Below are 27,813 nucleotides of genomic sequence, written 5' to 3'. Positions count from 1 at the left end.
GAAAGAAAACATTGTGAGGAAACCTGTCTGTCTCAATAATGTTATCAAAGATGTGTGAAGTCTGCCAACCCAAGCGTTGTAAGCCATTACCAAACCCTTCTCACTCGAAAAGGAGACCCTTGCTTAATAGTGAGCCGGTCATAGGTTGATCATGATGATGTTGGTGAGTTAATCAACTGAGACTGTGCAGAAAATAAATTTGAAGTTTATTATCCGTAACAAACGTGAGCGTACTAAATATGTAGTTTACACAACAAAGTTCGGTGTAGAATATTAATACAACATGAAAAGGTAGCTGATACAGTTATGCAATAAAAACCCCCACAGCATGTATAGGGACGAATGCTTAATGAACCACTCTATTTTATGGACTAGTCCAATAAGTGGACCTGGCGTTTTGGAACGAGCCGAGCGCTTGAAACGGTCGTAATACTAAAGGACACTTGACTTGCAGGCGAATATAATCAAATTACGCATATAGATGGATTCATCCGATACGAAAATATTCCGCCAATTCGACAATAAATTTAGCAAATTATGGCAAAGTGCAAGCTATTTAATTACCAGTAAACGCATTATGTACTACAGCTGATAATACTTAACATGGTTGCCTTTTTGAATTAAACACCGAGCAAAATACTAATATAAGGCTAAAAACAGTTTTTCTACTCAAATCATGGTCATAAAATTGTCAAAGGTGGCTTATAAAGTAATGCAATTTATAGTTTATTGGATGGATAATAATCTCGTCAGTACATTTTTTGTACTTGAAGCAAATGTTTTATTTATTACAAAAAAGAATATAGATACTACAGACCGTAACTTTTTTTAACCTAGTTTGTTTTTTAAGTTACGAACAAACACTGGGCCTGAATTCCTACACCAGTTTTAAAGGCATCTCTTACAATGATAATGTTGACGGAACTCATACACATAATTTTATCAAGGTCCCTTAGAAATAACGTAATTGTGTATTAACGTGCAGTAAATCCATAACCAATTCTTCTTTTTTTATACGAGACGTGCTTTAGTCGAAGCAATTCATCCCTTTGTTGCGTGATTTTGTTTTTGACCTCCTTGTATGGTCTATCTCCAGCATTATTCTTGACCTACTACCTAAAATCTATCCTTGATGTTTCCTTCAAGATAATGGTGAAGAAAAATTAGACGATTTCAAGAAGATCCTTGAGTGATACTAACCCATATAAGAGGGTATCTGTGCACGTAACTACAAAATTGACAATCTCATTCAACAACGTGTTCAGAAGTTTTTTTTTTTACAATAAGTTTTAATGGTTTTGGTCCGTAGTAAAAAATGTTCAAAATGACGAGTACAAAGATCATCTTTGGAGTAAGATCCGCTTTTCAATAGACCTTGTATATTCAAATAAATATTATGAAAAGCACTTACTGCGCATGGTGGTGGTAGTGCGTGGCGTGATGCATGGCCGTTGGCGCTCCAGGAGGAGTGGTCGCATGAAAAGCTGCGAACGCCGATGGAAATTGTAGTGGGAGAAAACCACCGCTGCCCGCTGTCCCAGGACCTCCTACCGACTCCCGATCAGGCATTCTTCAATCTCCGATCACTATAGCACCATCTAGTCCCACTACACTAATAACTTTACCAGTTTTAACATTTACATCACCAAAATGACTAAAAGGTTCAATTACAACTTTAACAGCAGCATTTATCAAGTCAACTCTATTCTAAGTATCACTTTTTTATTTTTTATCGTCATTTTTGTATTAGAGTGAAGTTTTTTCAACATTTTTCATATAAACTAGCTTTATAGCATCCACTAGTCCAATCACACAGAAAATTTGGTCAGTTTTATTATTAACATCAGTAGTACCACTTAAAATTCCAATCATAACTGTTTTAACTTGTTTTTAGGTCCACTTTTGTCAGGTTAACTCTAATCGGAATGTCTTTATTTTCTTTTTCATAGTCTTCATAATGTTAGAGTTCACTTTTTTCATCATACAAAGTGGAACTGTTCTGTTTTAGATTTTGTATTCTCATTGTACCGCTTTTTAGACCTGTAACAAAAAGAAAATTAAATTTTAATTACATTATTCAACAGCTTCGTTTAAAATATTTACTTAATAAATCTACAAAACATTTTGTTTTAGATACGCAGCATTTCAAAGTAACTTTGCCGGTAGGGTGGTAACTAGCCACGGTTGAAGACCCCCATCAAACCAGACCAGAGACAACTTAGAAATTATGTATCCTTAGAATGCTCTTATCGATGATCGAACCTGGAAATTCTCACTCATAGAACCAAACTGCACCAAAAAACGTCGTTCATTTTGTGTAACTATGTATATGTATGCGTGTATGTATGTATGCGTGATCCATTTTGGTTTCAATTGCCTCTATTATGTCTTCATTGTATACTTACGCGAATGAGTATTATTTTATTAAGTAATGTATTGTATGATACTCATTTAAGATGATCTTAATTTGTTCTGAAATGTTTCATTTATTTCTTTATAGTGGTCCGGTCCATCCATATTGGTCAACATTCTTCATATTATGTAAAGTTTTTGTTATCAATATTGAACCTTATTTCACTTGAAATAGAGGATATATTACAACTTTTCAGTGGTCAGTAATTCTGTTACAAAAAAAAAATGTTAAGACTATTAAAAAAATCCATATTCATTAAAGACTCAAGTCCCCATTTATTTACTCAAAACTAAATTACTCGCATTGGAATGAGTGTTAATTAATGATAAATCTTAACAAGTTGCAAGTTCGGTAAAAAATCGAGCGACTAATTGAGCGACCAGTCGACCGAATCGTCATTATCACATATTACAATGAAGTCGGTTGCAAGCTTTAAGATCCGATATGCCGACTCAACCCGCCTTGAAACGCCATAGCACACTTCTGCAGGTCTATGTCTTATTATCTGAGTCGATATGTAATAATTTACCTGTACCCTACGGAAAGGTTCCAATAAAAAGCAATCAAATTCCTAATTTGTTATTGGCTAACTTCAGTGACCAACCAAGGTGACCAACCATCATAAGCTCTAAATCCGAGTGATAAACACCGATAGGCATACAAGAATAGCGTTAAACAACAATTGCTATGGGCACTGTAACCGTTATTTAGTGTATATCTAAACTGTATAATCACTGAGAATCGGAATATGCCTGCTGACATACAATCGTTTTTGATAAAATTTGAGTCTTATACCGGCCCACATACCTACACACGAACAGATTTTTTTTTAATTGCTACTCTAGTTATTAACACATACCTACATAGTAAAGTTTATCAACACTTAACGCATACATCACTATAATATTATGTATATATGTATATTCTTTCTTGCACATCACAAAATTACAAGTTAAAAAAATAACAATTAAAAAATAGGTTCAATAAGGTAGGCGGACCTATCGCTAAATAGCTATCTCTCCCAGACACCTATAACGCTAGAGATAAACTGAACAAGTCATATATCGTATTTCATTTCAATTGATCATTTGATCAATTTATGCGGCAGAGTATGCTGATGTGATGAAGCCGGCCGGTATAGAACGATCACATTAGTCTACGGAAGCGAGCGATTAAATTGTTTATATATTTTTTTAAAACTCATAAAAGTTATCACGTAGATCGGCACAAGTAACTTGACTTTCTTTTTAATTGGTTTTTATAAGAATGAGTGAATTAATAAAGTTGTTACTTACCTACATTTCAATAAAGGTAACCAAATATTAAAAAATTAACTTTCGAATTGAATAATACAAAGTAAGCCATCTAAACTTTTGTTTTGTTCTAACAATGTTTGTTGGACTACTTTTAAAAATAAGATTTGACTGGTCTTAATTAAATTCAATGAAGTTAGTGAATTATATATAAGCAAGCCTAGGATCAAAGTTCGACAAAGCTAACGATTTATTCTCTCCAGCCGCGACGCGCGTACCGCGTAGCGCGTCACTGCCGCGCGTCGCGGCTGGAGAGAATATCGTGCGGGACGCTGACGCGACGCGCAGTTCAGCTGCAGTTCAGTTCGAGTGCGTGGGCACCTTAAATGATGATCGCATTTCGTATTTCGCATTATGCTGAGCTGGGACCTTTTTTCTGGAACCTGGAGGCATTCTGGCTTTAATGCTCAAGTGGCACAACTACCAAAATATTTTTGACGTGACAACGTCTTATAATTCGATAGAGCCGGCTGCACGCACGAAACAACATGACTCATGCGGCGTTACCTCGCTCTGAGGCGTTCCATGTAAGGCTTGAAGTGCAAGCGAGAGCGCTGAACGAGCGACAAAGACGCACAATCGGCCTTTGTTGACACGTTCAACTATCGTCAGTAAACCGACTTTACAGACAACCTTTTTTTTTTTCTTGCATCCAATTAGCTAACACCTAAAATGCAGTAGTTTCTAGAATACTACGTATATACTAATAGGAGGTATAAATAATCATTATGTAATATCGGAAGGATTTACAATGGAAACGTTTTAGGGTATGAAAACATTTCTTTTCCTCGGTTACGAAATAATATAAACGCCAGTCGCCAGTCGCATACCACTTAACAGAGTTCTCTCCGTCACTTACTCCATACAATCGTAGTTCCAATTTCATTTGAATACTAAACAACCAAAGTCCGTGAAATTTTGCAGACATATTTTAGAAACTAATATCTGTGCCTGTGGTGTTTTAGATTTTTTTTAAATATATAGTTTTAAAATAACAGGGGCTCAAAGGTTTGTATGTGAATTTTTAAGACCGCGTAACTTTGAAACCAAATATTTTAACAGAAATCTGGAAAACCACAGGCATAGATATTAGTTTCTAGAATATGTCTGCAAAATTTCAGGGACGTTGGTTGCTTAATATGTGCTTACTATTCAAATGAGATTGGAACTACGTTTGTATGGAGCAAGTGACGGAGAGACCCCTCTTAGCAAAACAAATAAAGAGAATATAATTTATATTATTAAACTTTCTTCGAATTCCAAAAAAGGCAAGAATTATGAAATCATATCAAGATTACCAAGTACCCAGCGACTGTGTTTGGTGAGCATTTAAATTCGACAGGTTTTTGTTAGGACCAGTCCGCTTTTCTCTCTTAACTTATACTTACTACCTTTTCGAGAAGAGCTATCACAGAAAAATTTCTCCGGTAATTAATGAAGATGTGATTGTTTGAAACTGCTCAACATTGTCCCCTAAAGAAGGCATATTCAATAGTAACGTACCGATTAGTTCTATAATCTGTATCGATATCGATAATTATAAAAAACTAGAGGATGCCCGCGACTTCGTCTGCGTGGTTTTAGGTTTTGTAAAGATCCCGTGAGAACTGTCTGATTTTCCGGGATAAAAAGTTGCCTATGTCAATAACAGGGACGCAAGCTACCTCGGTACCAAATTTCATACAAATTAATCAAGCGGATGAGTATTTAGGAATCCCGCGGGAACTGTTTGTTTTTCCGGGATAAAAAGCAGCCTATCCTAGCCTTCCCCGGAATGTATCCTAAGTCTGTACAAAATTTCATTAAAATCGTTTCAGCGGTGAGCCGTGAAAGCGTAGCAGACAGACAGATACACAGACAGACACAGACACACTTTCGCAATTATAATATTAGTATGGAAGTATGGATAATGTATATGCCTACGAGATAAATATCTCGGACTTTTTTGTAGATATTTTAAAGTGTATAAATACTGTAGTACATTATTTTGATCTACTCGTATCTCGTAGGGTTGAACCAGCGTTTACAACGCAAGCGCAAAAAAATGTGTTTATTTACCTACATCAGATTAGAAACCTCTAAAATTATAAGTGTGTCTATATTATGCATGTATCATAAGGTCCATATAAACCTTCCTATTGAATCACTCTATCTATTAAAAAACCCGCATCAAAATCCGTTGCGTAGTTTTAAAGATCTAAGCATACATAGGGACAGACAGCGGGAAGCGACTTTGTTTTATACTATGTAGTGTTATTGTATATTTTATTATTTAATCATCAGAATTTACTTGAGCATAAAATCTTTAAAACAGTGAATACTAAGTTATACACCCAATACAGTTGTCAATGTCTTTTATTGTAAAAACATTACATAAGTTTTAAGTGTGAAAAAATGTACCAATGAATTCTAATAAATCATAGAGCAGAAAACGGAGATTGATGAATTATTTCGTGATTGATTAAAATCCATTCAAAACCATTGCTTTTGCGTAACTTAGCAATGCGACTGTATCGTAAGAGATTAAGATTTAGATCATACAACGTTATGAATTAACCCAAGATGTAAGTAACCATTAACTCTTTATGTGAAATATGTATTAAGAAACAATAATAACAGGTTCATAACTTCAAAATTCTAACTCAAACCTACACAAGTGTAAATTAAAAATTTATAACAACCCCGACAAGTGAAGGTTACAGTAACTAGAAAAGAGCTGATAACTTTCAAACGGCTGAACTAATTTTCTTGGATTATAGCTAAGAACACTCTCGATCAAGCCACCTTTCAAACAAAAAAAAACTAAATTAAAATCGGTTCATTAGTTTAGGAGCTACGATGCCACAGACAGATACACAGATACACACGTCAAACTTATAAAACCCCTCTTTTTGGGTCGGGGGTTAAAAAGGAGATGAAGTGTTTATTTGGAGCAGACGAAGTTACGGACGTTAACTAGTTATACACTCATTTTCAGTGCAAAAGATTTACGATGTTTTCAAAAGCGGAATTGCTACGCCTCCAATGTCGACTTTTATCGGCTATTCAAAATCCGTATTGAATGGAGTTTGATATATTTTTTTTAATCAGCCAAACGGTGTCAAATAATTTGATTTAAAACAGCTATGTTTGGGAAGGCACTAGCCCTTTAGGTACGGGATTTTCTTATTTTCGGGCCAAGATTCCATGGAACCGTGGAAACTTTTATTTTCCGGGACGAAAATAGCCTAAATTCGTCCCTGAGAAGCAAGCTATTTCTGTATTTGTCAAAATTGACAGTAAATACTAGCAGACAGACAGATACTGATAGGACACACTTTTGCATTTATAATATTAGATTATCACACTAATATTATAAAGGAGAAAGTTTGTATGTGTGTGTGTGTATGTTTGGGCGTGTGTATGTGACGGATTGGGCTGAAATTTAGAATGGAGATAGATTATAACCTGGATTAGCACATAGGCTACTTTTTATCCCGGAAAATTAAAGAGTTCCCACGGGAATTTTAAAAAACCTACATCCACGCGAACGAAGTCGCGGGCATCAGCTAGTTTGAAATAATCTTGCGCAAATCAAAGCGTAGGTACCTGCGAAACTAACGTTCCTTTAAACGATCATTGGTTGAGAAATAAGTGTGTATTTATGCACATTTACAAGCTTGCCCCAAGAATTTGCATGAAATCCTGTTGCGTTTGCATAAAATAGCCTCTGCTTAGGTAGAATCCTACATAGATTACATTATTGAGTAACTTGAAAGAATCTTACACTACAGCAATTATTTTTTTGCCTCTTTATTTAGGCTACTATATGATGCACGCGACTCCGTCCGCGTGGATTTAGGTTTTATAAAAATCCCGTGAGAACTCTTTGCTTTCTGGGATAAAAAGTTGCCGAAGTCAATTTCTGGAGCGTAAGCTACTTCTGTACCAAATTTCAAAAAAATCGGTTAAACGGATAGACCCTTAAGAATCCCGCAGAAACTTTTTGATATAACGGGTTAAAAAGTAGCCTTTGTCCGTCCCCGGCATGTAAGCTAACTCTGTGCCTTTCATTGAAATCGGTTCAGCGGCCAAGCTGTGAAAACTTGTCAGACAGACAGACAAACACATTTTCGCATTTATACTACTAAGCACGGATTGGCAAACTTCACACACCTCTGAAAACATTATGGAGAACTCTCAGGTATGCAGGAATATTCACGATGTTTTCCTTCAGCGTTAAAACGAATGATACTATTTCATTATAGTTATTTATTGATGATATTCTGGATCCTCAGATTAGGAGACTGACGTCTTCACCACTAACCTATCACCGGCTTCTACGCTAGTGTTCCTTTTGGGTGCAAGTAGTTAGTAATAACTATCTACCTAATTGATATCGATATAAATATAAAATCATCGATATAAACCCGCCCCATCTCTACATCCAAATGCGCCGTAATGCGCAGACGCATGCCTGCTCTCTGAATACGGACTTTAATTACGATTTAATTGTTTTTTAGCCGTCGAATTGTTCCGATGTCTTCTCGGAACCCTTTAGGAGTTATGGTGTTACGAGGCTCGCTTCGTTATTCTAGATTTCTCCATCGATGTTTTTTTGTTAATTTATCGATATCGGGTCGATAAACTCGATTGTAACTGTACGGTTAATTGATGCATTATGTTGTGAAAATGCTTGTGATAAAAATGATGTTGATAATTATTTATGATTGTATAATCTTGAGGTAACTCTGGGAATCGAGCTACGAAAGGTTTGTAAACTCTTTTTGGTGTCACATAGTTCTTTTTAAAAGTACTTTATTCTTACACCTGGTGATGAAAGACGATGCATTCTCCATCTACGAGTAACTGCAACGTCTAGCGACACCGTACTGGAAAGCAAAAACCCATTTTAGCCACCAACTAGCCAAGGCCAACGAGTTGCATTAGACTAGACCAGGTCCGTGTCAGGAAACGAACCCAGAACCTCAAGACGACAGCCCTTATCACTGCGTCAAATACCAGGTAATCAGAAGCATGAGTTAGGAGACACGAAGGGTAAAATATGATTAAAGAAGAAAGAAAGAAAACTTTTTTATTTGATCACTATAACACTACAATATAATATCTTAAAACTAATTGAATTAAACTACATAGTATTATACTTATAAGTTAATATATTATACTAAAACTAAAGTGTCACATATGACCAAAAATAGGTCTCCCACTCAGCATAATGCTGCAGCAAGCTGCAGCGCTGGTTTTCAGTAGGTTAGGTACATTACTGCAGTGCCCTCACACAGATGCAACCCTAATCACGATTCACTGATTTAAGTGTGTGCACTACTCTCTCTAACTAACTAAAACTAATTATTCAATTAATATATTTTCGTGCTAAAACAATTTCGCAACTAGCATATCGAAGCATGTAGGATCAAAGTGGTCTTGAATTGATATTCAATAACAAATCACCGCCAATTATGCGTCGGGCTGCAACCAAAGATTGGTATAATCAGCCATTAAAACCCTCGATCACGGACTCATTCCCCAACACTACATATAAGTCTAGCGGACAATAAAGACGTTTGGGACATGTTTACATTGCGACTGCGACTGCAATTTTAACGAACAATGCAACAAAAAAATATAAGTACATTTTCTGGTTCAAGACAAAATAATCCTTTTTTGTAATCTTAATTTTGTGTTAATGCAAGACACCAAAAGCTTAATTTGCTATAACCCGCTATACCAGACAAATTGTAAGGTGCAACATGTAATGCACCGCCCGGCCGCCCATACATAAACATATAGGAAAGGCCAGCCATCAAGCAAGACGCACCACGACCACGCATTTGGTTCCTTCGGCAAAGTAACGCCTGCTTCTATACAACATTTGTGTTTATGTTCAATATTTTACATCACCTTACTATTTTTCGATATGACAGTAATTATTCACTAACCAATTAACGAGGAGACGGTATGCCTAGCCATGAATGATCATACTTTATCTCGTTATTTACATCAATAACCTTACTTACTATTATAACATGATTCATCTACAATCTTGAAAACATTCTAGGATCCCAAAAGAATTCATGATCGAATTCAAATTGCTTTGTCTAGTAAAGTTGAAGTCGTCGCGTCGTTCAATCTGATAGCGCCTACTGATGTTGACTGATGAGTAGTTTGAAATCAATAGAGCACATATTGACTTTGCTTAGACTTAAGTTTCAGTTAAAACGAGACAGACTTATGCCAGGTATAACGCTGTCTCATTTTAACAGTACACTGCGACATTTAAGTTGAGATCAACTTAAATTTACTATTATAACATGATTCATCTACAATTCTACAATTTAGAAAAGATTCTAGGATCCCAAAAGAATGCATGATCGAATTCAAATTGCTTTGTCCAGTAAAGTTGAAGTCGTCGCGTCGTTCAATCTGATAGCGCCTACTGATGTTGACTGATGAGTGATGACTCTAAGTTTGAAATCTATAGAGCACATATTGACTTTGCTTAGACTTAAGTTTCAGTTAAAACGAGACAGACTTATGCCAGCGGTATAACGCTGTCTCATTTTAACAGTACACTGCGACATTTAAGTTGAGATCAACTTAAATGTCGCAGTGTAAACCGTTCGCTATTTACTTCATTTACGCTTCGTACAAGTCGTACATATAAGTCAGTGGACAATAGCGATACTTATACCCTCATCATTAGATATGGCCTCTACTCGCCACGCTGTGGCTTGAACGCGAATTATCTTATTAAATGCTTGTGGTTATATTATAATTTATACTTGCATAGCACGACACGTGTAGATCCGCATGCGAAAATTATGTGGATATTTTGTGCAATTTTCAAAAAATGTATTTAAATTATAAATCGAGTGTAATTGAATGGAATCTGTTATTTTGAAGCAATAATCTAAATTTATATTACAAAGAGAAAATATTTGTTTATTTGTTTGTAATGGATAAACTCTGAAACTACTGAACCGATTTTAATAATTCTTAAACCAATAGAAAGATACTTTATCCAGAAGTATAATAATAATAATATAAGCCTTTATTTACTGAATTACATACTATACATACATATATTTTAAAGAAATAAATCATTTTGACACTGGTGTTTTGTTTGTTTTTTTTTCTTCTCTTTTCATTCAGTTTGCCCATGCGAATATGCCTCCTCCAGGGTTTTTCATATATCCAGAAGTATGATATTTTAAATATTACTATGTAATGAGTATCATTCGAGCGAAGCCGGGCGGCTTCTTATATTTAATAGAATAGAATAGAATAAATTTTTATTCAACTAAACTTTTACAATTGCTTTTGAATCGTCAAATAATTTACCACCGGTTCGGAATGCCGTTCCTACCGAGAAGAACCAGCAAGAAACTCGGCGGTTGCCCTTTTCAATTGTTCAAAGGAGACCTGCGCTCATATTTAGTGTTCAGATGAGATAATCCTGTCACAAAAGCGTGAACGACTGACCGAAGACCGAATTCAGCATTCACCTGGTTAAACTAGCAATAACTAACCCGTCAGCTGACACACAAATAGGCAATAGCCTGGATTGCTTGAATAAATCACGGCGCAGCGTACTGGCGTTGCGGCTAAGCCTTTCATCGGGACTTAGCATTCGCGGGCAGTGCGCGTGGACATCCATAAATTACAATGAGCCTCAACTCTAGTTGGATTGTACTGAGGCTCTTGGCCGAAAGAGGCGATACGTGCGCGTCCGGCAAAATCAACTATAGACTCCACTGTGGAAGCGATAATATGGGTATTTTATAGCGCTTCTTTTTTTAACCCCCGACCCAAAAAGAGGGTCGTTATAAGTTTGACGTGTGTATCTGTCTGTGGCATCGTAGCTCCTAAACTAATGAACCGATTTTAATTTAGTTTTTTTCGTTTGAAAGATGGCTTGATCGAGAGTGTTCTTAGCTATAATCCAAGAAAATCGGTTCAGCCGTTTGAAAGTTATCAGCTCTTTTCTAGTTATTGTAACCTTGACTTGTCGGGGGTGTTATAAATTTTTGATTTACACTTGTTTCAGAGACAAGTTAGCCTTTGACTGTAAACTCACTTCGTGGTAAGATGGAAGCGGGCTAACCTGGAAGGTGTATTGCAATTTTCATTAAACCCATGATACTCCTTTGGTTTCTACGCGCCATCGTACCGGAACGCGAAATCGCGGGGGTCTTCCAACATTGCATTTTCCGGTGCTTCGTAACCCGCTGAGCTATGTTAGTTACTCTGGTGGTGGTTCTCTTACGGATCTCCTCATTTCTGTTTTATCCCGTAGAGAAACTCCAACACGGCTAGCATGGGTCGTAGATAAAAATTATATCCCCGATTATATCCACTGATTTCTATGACATCAGTGGATATAATCGGGGGATATAATTTTTATCCACTGCCCATGCTAGCCGGGCAGGCATAGCTCTCTCCATCGCCCGCGGTGAATAATTTATGAAATATCTGGCAATACACAGTAAATAGCCAATATGCGCAAGCGGTAATATAATAATTTAGCTGTATTTTATATCGCTATAATTTAATAAATGACATTCTTAGTAAGAATATGAATAATACATAAAATCTTATGGGTAATATTAAATCGAGTGTTTTACGTTACTTGAATGATATTTACAGTATGATATGCACTTAAAGTTGACACGTTAGTTTATTAAGTTAATAAGTAATTAAGTTATGGGTTTGTATTAAATATTATAATATTACTTCGTTTCTCTCATTTATTTATTTTTCCCATTTTATCCTATTTTTAACCCCCGACCCAAAAAGAGGGGTGTTATAAGTTTGACGTGTGTATCTGTGTGTCTGTGTATCTGTGTATCTGTGTATCTGTGTATCTGTGTATCTGTGTATCTGTGTATCTGTGTATCTGTGTATCTGTCTGTGGCATCGTAGCGCCTAAACGAATGAACCGATTTTAATTTAGTTTTTTTTGTTAGAAAGGTGGCTTGATCGAGAGTGTTCTTAGCTATAATCTAAAAAAATTGGTTCAGCCGTTTAAGAGTTATCAGCTCTTTTCTAGTTTTCTTGTAGAAAAGAAGGTTAGATAACCGTTAGGTTCATAATATTATGTCAATAGACAAATGTCAAGCTGTCAAGATGGACGTTGCCTAAATACATAATTATTTATTTGAAAATGATGTTTTGGAAAACTCAGATACTTTGGATCGTCGGGGGTGTTATAAATTTTTAATTTACACTTGTTAAACAACAAATAATAAAATAACAAAAACAACAGAAAAAATAACAGAAACACAGAAAAAATAACAGAAACAACAAATTACTTCGTTTATTATTATATGGTATAAATACCTATACTTAAATCTCTTATGGCTAAACTTATAGAATGAGTAGTATACCCAATTAGTTTTGAACCCGTTTCGGGGTCCTATTTCAAGGTTAGGTTTATAATTTCTAAATCTCTGGTCTGGTCTGATGGGAAGCTTCGGCCATGGCTAGTTACCACCCTACCAGCAAAGAAGTGCCGCCAAGCTATATAGCGCTCCGGTACGACGCCATGTAGAAACCAAATGAGTGTGGGTTTAAAAAACTGCCATACCCCTTGCAGGTTAGTCCGCTCCCATCTTAGACTGTATCATTACCCCGCCAGGTGAGATTGCAGTCTAACTTGTATATGAATATTAAAAAAAAGTGTAGTATAATATCTTTAAAAATTGTTACAATACTAATATTGTATAGAGTTACCTAAGTAGTTAGTTTTAAGGATGTAGGGGTAAATCCGAAATTAAAGATTCGATTTTAAAAAATCTTTATTTTTGTATTAAGTCTAAATTGTAAAATAATTTTGTACAAGTGTAAATTAAAAATTTTCAACACCCCCGACCAGTGAAGGTTACAGTAACTAGAAAAGAGCTGATAACTTTCAAAAACCAAAAACTTGGAGTTTTCCAAACATTTTCCAAAACATCATTTTCAAATAAATAATAATGTATATCTAGGCAACGTCCATCTTGACAGCTTGACATTTGTCAATTGACTTAATATTAAGAACCTAACGGTTATCTAACCTTCTTTTCTACAAGAAAACTAGAAAAGAGCTGATAACTCTTAAACGGCTGAACCAATTTTTTTGGATTATAGCTAAGAACACTCTCGATCAAGCCACCTTTCAACCAAAAAAAACTAAATTAAAATCGGTTCATTCGTTTAGGCGCTACGATGCCACAGACAGATACACAGATACACAGATACACAGATACACAGATACACAGATACACAGACACACAGATACACAGATACACACGTCAAACTTATAACACCCCTCATTTTTGGTCGGGGGTTAATTATATTAACTGTAACGCTGTTGATTACAAATCCATACTAATATTATAAATGCGAAAGTGTGTCTGTCTGTCTGTCTACGTTTTCACGGCCCAACCGCTGAACCGATTTTAATGAAATTTGCTACAGACTTGGGATACATCCCGGGGAAGAACATACAACCTTTCATCCCGAAAAATCAAAGAGTTCCTACGGGATTTAAAAAAATCGAAATCCACGCACCCCTAGTAAATGAATAAAATAGAATAAAATATTATTGCTGAGTCCTATTTATAGGCTGTACAAATTATCCCACGGGGACGAAGCTAATCTATAATAATTGAGGAAAATACAACAATAAGATGCACTGGTGCACATACCTAATGAGATATTTGTACGATTTGTCAAGCTAGAACGTTCATTCACCGTTAGTCGTTCCGGACTACTGCACATAATTCAGATATTTTACACATAAACGCCTTGTTTACCAATGAAATGTCTTAAGAGTTTCCTTAGAGCACTCTCCATACAACGTGATTTGGTTCTCATTTGAATATTAACCAATGAAACTTAAAGAAATTTTGTAAACACGTTCTAGAAACAAATATTTGTCTTTGGTTTGCCAGATTTCCGTAAAAACGAGTACCTATCTATTTGCAAAGTAGCAATTTACAAAATGGCTCAAAAAGTGAGTAAATCTTTGTCATTATCATTATCATCAGCCTGTGGATGTCCACAGCTGGACATAGGCATTTTCTAAAGAGCGCCACCACACCCGGTTAAGGTGCGGTTAAATGACGAAAATATAGCTCATTAGTACCTAGATATTAGATACTTGAATAGATTTATTAACTACATATTTTGCCTTAGAATAGATACAGAAGCTTAGTCATAAAATTAATATTATGTATTTATTCATATCCTTATTATAAAACTTCACAACTTCTTATTAACAACTTTACCTATATATTAAATTTACTACCCAATTCTAATAAAACAAATAAAAAATATATTATTTTGATAGTTAAATTCAAAATGGCTGTCCATTGGACCCCTAATAAATCAGGCAGGTCACTTCCAATAGAGCATAAAAGTAGTAACCGTGATAAATTTCACCTTACAAACTTTATTGTCTCACCATTGATATACACGTCTACCATAGATACCAATAAATTGGTACAACTATAAAGAATTAATAAAGTACCAAATTTTTTTGTGATTTGTGATATTAGTAAGATTGGGTATACGCAAAGCCTGGCTAAAAATGATAAAGAATTTTCGAGGATCATTCACAAAGTTAAAGTACCTGTTACGCACTATTTTATTTGTGTTATAGTTATTTTAATAAAACATAATTAATTATAAAATTAGTATAAATAAACTTTTAATGTTTACAATAATTGTCAGCCGATAGGGTCAAAAGTAGACCTATTTTGGAGCAGTAGATAGAGAATAAATTTCAGGATGCAGATCCCAATAACTGAACTATGCAGATTTACAAGTCCACAAGGGATACATACAGACAGGTTAACAGACAAGTAAGGTTTTACACTATTCTCCTTTAAGTAAGTTTACGTATGTAAATATTTGCAGGACATTATGTTAATTCAGACCACGATTCCATCCCTTGGTGAAAGTAAAAATCGAGTTATCTTGGCTTTCAGGAACTGCATATCTTTAGATTTTTTGTATCAACGTGGATTACTTTAAATTTGGGTTTGATAGTTTATATACCTTACTTCCTTCGACCGTGGTGAGAATCACGAGTGGAATACACAAATGTTTAACTTTTAATGATTCCAAAACGTCAACACAAGCGAAAATAGCCATTAATAGCGACGAAATACAGTTCAATTGTATTAAAGTTAGATGTAAAGTTAATTTTGTAACAAAGGCGTCAAGTAGTCAACACTAAAAAGCAGTTAAAAGTAAAAACATCCATAGAATAAATTGTATTGTCGGGCAAAAAAAAACATATCTAGATATGGTACAACGTGCACCATGTAATATGCAAACAGACGACATCAAACGAATCGAACGCTGGTTTCAGACAGACCAAACCCAGCTGCGTGGTGTCTGAGCCAGCAGCGTGGTGACTGGTAACAGGCGTGGCGTGGCGTGGCGTGGCGTGGCGTGGCGTGGCGTGGCATGGCGTGGTGGTGGTGTTGGTTGTGGCGTGACGATCACCACAAAATCGATGTCTTTCGGTTAATGATGATGATGCTGAGTTGAGTGCCATATGGCTTTGCCATTCGGCTCTAGCTGAATTTATATAGTAACTAGATGACGCCCGCGACTTCATCCACGTGGATTTTGGTACTTTTGAAATCTCGTAGGAACTCTGCGATAAAAAGCAGCCTATGTTTTAATCCAGGGTATAGTCTATCTCCATTCCAAATTTCAACCAAATCCATCCAGTAGTCTTTGCGTGGAAGAATAACAAACATACACACAAACTTTCCCTTTTATAATAATATCTGCCGACTTGCCTAAGTTTGTAATACGCCTAAGTAGCAATAAATCACTTTAGCAGTTCCACTACAAACAATTATTGTGGTGGTGTATCTTGGCAAGGTTTTCCAGGTTAAATCAGCGTACTTGTATTGTTAAAATACCTTGGCAATTGGCATACATTTTTAATTGAGTAAGTACCTCTATGAGTTACGAACGTATTTTCTACTAGGTATCCCTTTATATAAGCTTTCCATATAAGTCAAGCTGTGCTTATAAAGTGGGCTCTACACTCGCGAAAGCCCGCGACAACTGCGAAACACGAGCGTAGATGTTGTTCCGCCTTCACATTCGCGCCTTTCCCCGATTAGTGTCGGTTTTTTGGTCCAAGACAAAAGGTTTGCGGTGGGCGAACGTGAACGCATCGTCAACGTCACGATTTGCGAATGTGGAAGGACACAGTTCACGCGTGGATCGCCATCGCAGCATACGTTCGCGGCGTAAAATAACGGCGCGACTTCACGTGCGAGTGTAGAGCCGGCTTAACAAGATTTGATTGCTTGCTGTTGTCACAATAAAGTTATTGTGACATAGACCTCCACTAAGAAATGGTTTTTGAAAATAAAACCCCTAAGAGGGTAAAATAGGGGTTTGAGATTTGTGTAGAATTTTAGAGTGAATAAAAATGATATTGTATCGCAATAAAAATTATTATCGAATGTCATCGAATGGATTTCAGCCAACAAAAATGTTATTTATCGATTCTCAGCCAGACCTGACGAGCAGTTTATATCCTATGCATTTATTTGTTGTATAAATAAAACATTTTTATTTCAAATCCTATAAATACGTCTTCACTCGAAAGCAATAAATATTTTACAAACGTACAAATAGATGATCTTTATTAAATCTTGAGTGTTTTCACATGTACTACTGGCAGCTTCAAAATTTATTAGTAGGTATTTATTATGTTCTAGGTAAGTAGGAAAATTCGAGAGAAAATTTATCTGTTTTCTTAAAAGCATTTTTTTGAATAAGTTCTTTTCAGCAGACGGTGGTTTTTAAAAAAAAAGAGGGGTGTTATAAGTTTGACGAGTGTATCTGTGTATCTGTCTGTGGCATCGCAGCTCCTAAACTAATGAACCGATTTTAATTTAGTTTTTTTTTTGTTTGAAAGGTGCTTGATCGAGAGTGTTTTTAGCTATAATCCAAGAAAATCGGTTCAGCCGTTTGAAAGTTATCAGCTCTTTTCTAGTTACAGTAACCTTCACTTGTCGGGGGTGTTATAAATTTTTAATTTACACTTGTTTAAGTGTTTTTCAGCAAACGGTGGTTTTTTACACCACTTGCTACAGTATGATGGTATTAGTAATTACAATTAGTAGAGACTCGATTATCCGGACTCGATTAGACCATGGTGTGTGGAAGTCCCTACCTGCAAGAATCGAGAGATTGACGATGATGATGATGATACCTAGTGTCCAATAGCAATATAACTTGCCGAACTCTGCTCTAGTCAGTCATTATGTATAGATTCATAAGAACTTACAAATCTATTTTGCAAGTATTCCCGTTGGAAAGCAATTTCTGCCACTTCTTGCATTATGACTTCTGCAAGTTTTATTGCAAGTGGAAAGTTTGCTTAAATCCCTTGTCTTGTCGCTCACTTTTATATTTGCGAACTACATTGTTGCACTATCATTCGCGACAATTACTCACCCCTCCTACAATTAGTAGGTACGACCTAACTTTCTACCAAGAATACCCTACCGTGCCACGTACTGATCTGTCGTCTACAAACGGACAGTACGTACTGAATACAACCACTAGTAATTAGGTAATTGGTAATACAGGTGAGTAGTTTTAACGATATTTGGACAGAGGTGTAAATTACTCCTACATTGCATGAATACAGATTTGCTTTGTGAAAATGATGAGGCTGCTTAGGCTGATTAGGTGCTAAATTCTATGATACCTATCCTACTTCTTAGTATTCAAAGCTATCGTACGTGATCTCACTACCCGTAGTATAAATGCAAAAGTGTGATAGCTTGTTGGTTTGTCCTTTGATCACGCCGCAACAGAGCAACAAATCGACGTGACAAAAAGAGGGGTGTTATAGGTTTGACGTGTGTAACTGTGTGTCTGTGTATCTGTCTGTGGCACCGTAGCTCCTATACGAAAGAACCGATTTTAATTTAGTTTCTTTTTGTTTGAAAGGTGGCTTGATCGAGAGTGTTCTTAGCTATAATCCAAGAAAATCGGTTCAGCCGTTTGAAAGTTATCAGCTCTTTTCTAGTTACTGTAACCTTCACTTGTCGGAGTGTTATAAATTTTTAATTTACACTTGTTGCATGAATATATTCAAAGAAATGGCAAGTGGCATAGGCTAATTTTTATACCGGAAAATCAAAAAGTTCTCACGGGATTTCTGGAAACCTAAATCCACACGGACGAAGTCGCGAGTATCAGCTAGTTCATTATAGGTACATATATTATATTCAATTCAAATTCAAAATATTTTTACTCAATTAGACTTTTACAAGTACTTTTGAATCGTCAAGAGCATCTACCAATATAAATGTCGGACATACTCCAACAAACACGTGATCTGTCATAATTTATATCCTACTTCTCATTATTATTATTTTTATTTATCATATTTTCCATGCCGAGCCTTCTGCATCGTACCTATTCATTTTTACTGAAATACTGAGAATCGTAATCTCTTTCCATATGTCACATAATGGGATCTTTGCTTGGAATAATAACGAGGTGGGCTCCCACATCTTTTTTTAATTTTTCTATTCCGATACAAGTTAGCCCTTGACTACGATCTCACCCGATGGTAAGTGATGATGCAATCTATCCCCTGCCTTGCTTCCCTAAACTGCCATACCTTGCCCATAATTCCTTTAAATTATGTATTAAGTTATTGACCACGTTTCTCAAATTATTGCTAGTTAAATTATTATTGAACATTGGTTCGCCGCATATTCATCGCAACTGCGGTTAACAGTTTCACGGTTAGTTTGAGAAAAGATTAAAAAAACTTGTAAACTTAACTTATTGTATTCCAACGTCGACCGCAGAGCTAAGCGTGCGCAAGTTGAATGGTGTTACGTGGTTTTGTAAGGGAAATGGTTCAGGTTTAACTATACAATTACTGCTACAAGGCTTTTACAAACTCTAATCTATCTAGGTATCTCTGTTATGAATCTAGTCGCACTGAAAAGTGAAATTAATCTGTTTTTAACCCCCGACCCAAAAAGAGGGGTGTTATAAGTTTGACATGTACTGTGTATCCGTCTGTGGCATCGTAGCTCCTAAACTAATGAACCGATTTTAATTTAGTTTTTTTTGTTTGAAAGGTGGCTTGGTGTTTTTAGCTATAATCCAAGAAAATCGGTTCAGCCATTTGAAAGTTATCAGCTCTTTTCTAGTTACTGTAACCTTCACTTGTCGGGGGCCGTGTTATAAATTTTTAATTTACACTTGTATGGTATATTATTCAAATATCCCAGGAATCTGCGAAAAATATGTTGATGTTGGAGTGGTTTTATTTTAATTTACTTTGCAAAGATTTTAAAATGAGTTTATTTTTGAGATACACGATTCATAAGCTTGTAGATATTACTCTTTATTAATTCTATTTACATTAAAACGGGGTTATGGCAGGGACTCTAAGGTTTACATTCCGTAAGGGCCTTTACAACATGTCGTAATTCAGTCCTGGGTTGAAACGAAATATTTCTATGTACCTACCAACCTAGATATGAGGTATATATTTGAAAAATTATATAACTGTCTACGCAATTATAATTTGTAATTCTTCTATTATGGAACTGCCTGGTAGAGTTAGGTACCTCGTAAATTATAAGGATACCGGATATCCTAGACATGCCGTTGGTAATCTACAATCGAGCGGAAGTCTTGAATAGATTGACTGTGGATAAAATTCTAGGTATTGTTGAGTCGATATTTCACTGATGAAGAACTAGAATCTAGATCAACTCAATCATTGATTTTGAAAGAGCCACCCCTAAGGTTTTGTTTATTCTAGGAACCATGGACCAATGGTTTTAGGGGTGGTTCTTTCAAAATCAATGGGTTTTATACTATCTCTATGCTAGGAACTCAATGTTCAGTTTTGACAGTTCAGTTTTTCCGCGTTTTCGGGTGTCAAGGAGAGACAAATATTGTGACTGGTGAAAAGTTTGTATGATGAGTGTTTTATTATACTAACTTATTATGTAGATAAGTATCCATTGCATTTTATTTTAAAGCCACTTTAAATACTATTGTGGTAAGAAATGAATCATCTCTCTAGAACCTGTACCAGTTGTAGGTGTGGAACCATAGTTTACCAACAATCAACTAAACTTAATAACTTAATTATAAACTTAATAAAAATTTTCATTACCATCTCAGGTCCAACTGTGAAAGTAGACTTTTAAAGCTTGATCCTCTATTTTCTGGTAATTTTGGGAATTAAATCTGGCACACTTAACAAACTACCTTAACTAGCTAACTTAATTAACCTTAACTACTTACTATTATAGAGTGGTTAAATGCATTACCTACCTAGAATTGCTACATCGTCCGCGTGGATATAGGCTTTTAATCCCGCTGGAACTCTTTGATTTTCCAGGCGTTGAGCCTCTGCATATCATGACTCAAGAATCTTTTTTTTTTAATTATATAGACTAGCGCTTGGCTGCAATCAGACCTGCTAGCAAGTGATGATGCAGCCTAAGATGGATCGCGCTTGCTTAGAAGATACCTATTCACTCTTGACTTTTGATTATTGATTTTGATCTCGTCAAAATTTTAAGACTGTTCTCACAGTTCTACGATCTGTTCTTGCTACCAGTACCCAGTCTCTGTAACAAATACTGACAGTATTTTTTAAATAAATTCATAGTAATACATATAACAAGCATCTTCTTATCCTTTAAAGGGATGTAACACAATCCCCGGCCCTGCTAGTGACTTGTCTACTTTAAAATAATCCAATAACATACGGTTCACGCCAGCGGGCGACACCGCATAATGTATTGTTCGCATTGTTAACTCCACGTGAGGCGTTAAGGCGAAGCCTCCACACTTCGAAAGGCAAAATTTAAGTTACATTAGGAAATACAATAGCACTTATGATTTTTAGGGTTCCGTACCTCAAAAGGAAAAACGGAACCCTTATAGAATCGCTTTATTGTCTGTCTGTCTGTCTGTCCGTCCGTCGTTTCCGTCAATAAACCTATAGGGTACTTCTCGTTGACCTAGAATCATGAAATTTAGCAGGTAGGTAGGTCTTATAACACAAGTACAGGAATAAATCTGAAAACCGCGAATTTGTGGTTACATCATTTAAAAAAAATGTGTTATGAAAGGGCTTTAACTGTACATTTTAAAACAGATATTTATCTATTTTTATGTGTAATAGTTTTTGATTTATTGTGCAATATGTTGGAAAAAATACCCTCAGTGCGCGAGTTTAACCTGCACTTGGCCGGTTTTTTTTATAAAAATAGCGAGCAAACAAGCAGACAGGTCAGCTGATGTTGTGGATGTCAGTGATTACCGCCACCCATTAACATTTGCAACACCAGAGGAACCGCCAATGCGTTGCCGGCCTTTCAGGAATTTGTTGATCTGTCTCTAGAATAACCCCATGTTGAAATCTAGTGCTACAATCACAAATGATATACTTAATTACTGAATTTATTTTATGCTTGCTATAACTGTGTAATTGTGCATTTTAGCCACTAGTGAGAGGTGTCAATCATTCATAGGCGACTGTAGTCATTACTAGTACATCAGACTTCTTTTGCTACAATCCGCTAAACTAGATTTTAGAAGCAGACAATATGTTTCAGCACCACGTTACAGCACATAGCTTCCACATTCTACGCTCGTTTCACTCGCACATGTACATTATTTGGAACGATTATTAGTTATACATTTTCTTCCTCTTGATATTTTATTGGTTAATCTTTATTTTTTATACTTTTATGTATTATTTACTACAGAATTATAGGTACATAGAAGAACTAAAGCGAAACGTTTGTTATCAATAAAGTAATTAAGTATTAATGTAATAATTTTACATGATATTAATAAATTATACTGCACTTGTTGATGCCCTTTCATATTGTGTGAATGATTTATGATTGTTTATTGATAACAATTCTATTATCTATATTGCTATTTACTGCAAACTCTGTGTTACTGTGTTTTAAAATATTTCATAGTAATAAATATAATTTTTTGTCTATAAATCGATAGCTTCGCCTTAATAAGGTAGCGTACAAATCGGTATGCGCGTTGCAGGCGCACTTTCTGAGAAATGAGATAAAAACCGCCGGCGACACCGCGTTTATTGTGCCCTACGAATAATTTCCACCTTTTTAGAGATCCCTTAACGTATACTTGAAGTTCATAAAAAAATTGAATGAGTACTTCATAGATCATAATATAATATCGATATTATAGACTAACTAGCTGATGCCCGCAGCTTCGCCCGCGTGGATTTAGGTTTTTAGAAATCTCGTGGGAACTTTTGAGTTCCCAGGACAAAAGTAGTCTATCCGTACCGCGCGACAAAGTCTTTACTTGGTAAATATACCTTCAATATCAATTTATAACCGACGACAGTTTCTAAATCCCATCCACTCTGATGATCAGATCCCCTGCAGCATCAGGATTGAGGAGTTGGAATCTAAATTTTTTAGAGGGCAATGTCGCAAAGTTCCTCTATCGATTAAAAAAAAATTACGCAAATCGGTTCAAAAATCTCGGAGATTTCGGTATACATAGGTAGAAAAACACAACTCCTTTTTTGAAAGTCGGTTAAAAAAGTAGCCTATGTTACACCCTGATGAATCCTCTACTTGTCTGTTGAAGTCCCGTCAAAATCGGTTCAGCCGTTCCGAAGATTAGCCTTTTCAAACAGACAGACAGACAGACAGATAAAAATTTTGAAAACGTGTGATTCGGTTATGGTATCGTTCAAATAACCATATGAGCTTTATATGAGGTAGTTATTTCGAAATTACAGACAGACACTCCAATTTTATTTATTAGTATAGATTTAAACTGGAGCTGGAGCAGTACACCTACCAACAATGCTAAGTATAGACGTACTAATTATTGTAATTTGTGTATTACGTACGAGTATTACCTACTTAATTAATTATTATTTAAACTGGTTAATATTGAAATGTGCTGTAGAAAACAGTCTACTTCGTTTTTTACATGATATCAATAAAATAAAATTTCTAGGAATCTATGCCTCAAAAAACTGGTTAGACTCTAGGTTAGATCGATACGATGATGCGAAACCGATTAGGCCTTCCAAGTTAGCCTGCTTCCATCTTAGACTGCTGTATCACTTACCAGCAGGTGAGATCACAATCAAGACTTAACTTGTATCGGAATAAAAAATTAAAAAATAGTTATAATATGCCTAGGTCCTAGACCTATGCAGTAACTTAGATCAATGATGATCAGTATATTATAATTGTATAATATTTCGATTTTCAATGTTCTTTGTACCTACTGATTTATGCAAAATAATAATTTTTAAGTTTTCTTCTATGAAACTGAACAAACTTTACTAGATCTTATTCGACAGAACCCTCTTGGCTTTTTGAGTTCTTTATTTATTCTGTAGCTTTTTTCTTTTAGCAGTGTAAACAGGGAGATTCGATCATCAAGGGTTACAATACTAGAATATATTTCATAGGATTATAAATTGTAAAGTGGCATTAAGTACCTAGACTGGTATAGTACGCGACAGGTCGACATCGTTCGATTGCCATGTCGACCTGTCGCGAACTATATGTACATATATGTCATATTGTACCTATGTACATCGATACAATATTTATTTCAAATTAATAAAAAAATTAACTGACGAACACGCGAAACTTCTAGGATTGAAAGAAAGATAAAATATCAGCACGGTCAGTTATTTTTAACTCCCGACCCAAAAAGAGGGGCGGTATAAGTTTGATGTGTGTCTGTGTACCTGTGTATCTGTCTGTGCATCGTAGCTCTTAAACGAATGAACCGATTTTAATTTGGTTTTTTTTTTGTTTGAAAGGTGGCTTGATCGAGAGTGTACTTAGCTATAATCCAAGAAAATCGGTTAAGCAGTTTGAAAATTATCAGCTCTTTTCTAGTTACTGTAACCTTCACTTGTCGGGAGTGTTATAAATTTTTATATAATTTAATTTACACTCGTTAACTAAGCAAATGATGCCTACGACTTCATCCGTGAATTTTCGGGATAAAAAGTAGCCTATATCTATCTCCGTGATGCAAATCTACATACAAAAATTCGTTAAAAACGGCGAAAGGACGAGCCATGAAAAGATAACAGACATACATTTCCGAATTCTTACCTAGGTAATTATTATTATTGATACGGATCGAAGGCACAGTCATTTCACGTTATGTAGACTGTTTGATTTGCCTAAAAATGTAGTTTTACAACGTTTCCCGGTAAAATGTATATTAAACTACATAGTAGTAAACAGTAGTGGTCAGTAGCAAGACGTGACTAGGATAACATCTGTCGTGAGAACGAAAATCTGACACAGTGATATATCTACGAATATAAAAATAACAATAAAAAAGTTCGACGAAAGATTCTCAGCAAACAATCCCTTTAGAATACTATACCTATTGAGTTGGGCGAAGCCTATGGTGCAGTAGACGAACAGTGTGCCTAGTGGGAGATTTTTAACCTATTCGATCGCGTAAAAGTTAACTGCGTTTTGTATGGAATTGAAACAGCGCCATCTTCTTGTCACTAGATGGCGTCGAATACGTCAGTTAACATCTTTAGCACGTTTCAAAAAAGATCTTTTTTCGTGGTTGATAAATAAATGTTTTTATTCAATAAATGACATGTTGGCACTGTAAAATAATATAGGTATAATAATAATTTTATTGTGACATAATATTAATTTTTAACATCTTTTAAATTTTGACATTGTTCTACTTGACTAATTATTGTATTAATTATTATATTTGCATGCCAGAAATGGTTGAATACACTGGACTCATTATATGCTATTTGTACCACCTTTTGTCAGTATTCAGCAAATAAAGAATTTGATTGATTGATTGATTGATAGGTTAAAAATCTCCCACTAGGCACACAGAATCGTATCGTATCAACCTGTGGACATCCACTGTTGTTTAAGTCACGGTGTAACCAGAACGCTAGATAAAAGGAATACACAGGTGGTTTCACAGTTTTCGATAAGATGATGATGTTGAAATTCTTTAACTAATAAATTAAATATAGTGTGTTTGTGGCCAATTCTGTAGCACACTAACTAAAATAACAGATCTAAATGTTTAGTTATTCCTTTTATAATGCTGCACTAGGGTAAGGATAGGAATTATGTACAGCAAAATTAGCCAGTTCGCCTAGTCTTTTCCGTTTAAATGTAGCAGTCAGGTAAGACCTTAACTTAAAGGTGCCCACGCACTCGAACTGAACTGCAACTGAACTGCGCGTCGTTCTCTCCAGCCGCGACGCGCGTACCGCGTAGCGCGTCACTGCCGCGCGTCGCGGCTGGAGAGAATATCGTGCGGGGCGCTGCCGCGACGCGCAGTTCAGCTGCAGTTCAGTTCAAGTGCGTGGGCACCTTTACAGTGTTAGTTACACTACACTGTAGGAGACTGATATTTGTAATAAGTATAATACTTTAGTGAGCTCCCTACTTTTCGAGAAATTTCCAGCTCTTATATTAAATATCAGAGCTTTATTACAAAATAGCTGTAATATCTTGTACTTTTCGAAAAATTGCCGTTCGAACTTTTCGCCGTACTCAAGTAAGTAAATAGGTAAGTAACATTAAATTCTCCAAAGAGTAAAACAATAAGAAGTAGGTACTCGGTTTTATTTACGAAAAACGACAATAAAAGCCACTGTGCGTGACTAACTGGACGCCGGACCGTTTCTGAATGCTGTACAAAGTTACAATAATTCAAAAATACGCGAGCAACATGGCGGATTGGATAAACAAACTCCCTACATTGTTATTGCACAATGCTATAATAAAATCCGTTTAGTTTCGTTTAATAATGCTGGAGTAACCAAGTGGCAATGACTTTTGAATGCAGCTAGTTAATTATTTGGTTAAGCTTAGTACCTACTAACTTAACTAATATTTTTAGATCATCCGAATCGTTGGCCAATCGATACTTTGATGGTATTCGTAAATCTAGTTTTCCTGATTATTATATCGACGTTTAAGTACATATTTCTTAATATTAACTCATACAAAACGTTCGAGTACTAAGGTTATGAAGCTTCGAACCTACCTTATCAGTTATCATCAATCCCTCGCTGGTCCATTACCGAGAATGGGTCTCCTTTTAGAATGAGAAGTGGCAATAGACCGCCACGCTGCTGGTCCAGTGAGAATCGGCAAACTTCACACACCTTTGAGAACATTATGGAGAACTCTAAGGCATGCAGGTTTCCTACGATATTTTCTTCTTCTTCATACTTCTGCTTCACCATATGCACAACTACAGAATATCCCTGGAGCTTAAAACACACATAATTCCGAACAGCTAGATGTGCGTGTTCAGGATCGATACGGGGGACATTCAGTATAGAAGGCAGACGTCTTAACCACAAGCTATCAGGTTCTTCTCTCTCTTATTACCTAATTAGTATAAATTCAATTACTGCACTAATTACATTTTGATTCGGGAACTAATTAAGACACGCGATAACTTGAACTTAAAATCACTGTCGTTTTGTAAGATTCGGTAGTGTAGACAGACAGGCAGGTGATTCGATATGCATATAAGTTTATAAGTTATCAGTTAAATTGATGCTTAATAACTTCCGTAATTCAGTCAACATGTAACCGCCTCATTAAGTTTATTGGTAGAGCGTGTTATCAAAAATTTGTATGGCAATTAAGAATTGGTAGCTTTTTTATTTTAATTTATAGGCCTGCGGTTGAAGCAATCACACAACAACCATACCACAAAATAATTAGATTCACTCCTAATTTTAAGATTTTAATTCGATCACATGATAACCTATATATACTAATATCTTATCAGTCAGTTATCTGTCAGTCTGCTTCTTTGTCTGGTACTTGTAACGTTTGACGGGTATAGGCAGGTAGAGATTGCTTGAATCCAAAAGATGGGCGTAGTCAAATTTTTATTACGGAAAAACAAAGAGTTTCCACGGAATTTTTGAAAAATCTAAATCCACACAGATGAAGTCATTCATCATCTTCTCGAAAGTATATAATACTAAATGATGCCCGCGAGTTCGTTCGCGTG

General features: G+C 35.8%; 1 protein-coding gene across 2 annotated transcripts in view; it reads right to left on the bottom strand.

Annotated features, from left to right (window-relative positions):
- LOC123877245 (transcriptional activator cubitus interruptus) overlaps nucleotides 1-27,813 on the bottom strand; it is a 156,979-nt gene that overhangs the window by 77,379 nt on the left and 51,787 nt on the right. For both annotated transcript variants that reach the window (XM_045923798.1, XM_045923799.1), the window contains one exon: nucleotides 1,412-2,040. In XM_045923798.1, coding sequence (XP_045779754.1) covers nucleotides 1,412-1,569 — 158 coding nt within the window. In that variant the 5' untranslated portion in view covers nucleotides 1,570-2,040. The remainder of the gene's footprint in view (nucleotides 1-1,411; nucleotides 2,041-27,813) is intronic.

The sequence above is a fragment of the Maniola jurtina genome, chromosome 23, assembly GCF_905333055.1.
Source record: "Maniola jurtina chromosome 23, ilManJurt1.1, whole genome shotgun sequence".
NCBI classification, from domain to species: domain Eukaryota; kingdom Metazoa; phylum Arthropoda; class Insecta; order Lepidoptera; family Nymphalidae; genus Maniola; species Maniola jurtina.
This window is presented reverse-complemented; position numbering and strand designations above follow the sequence as displayed.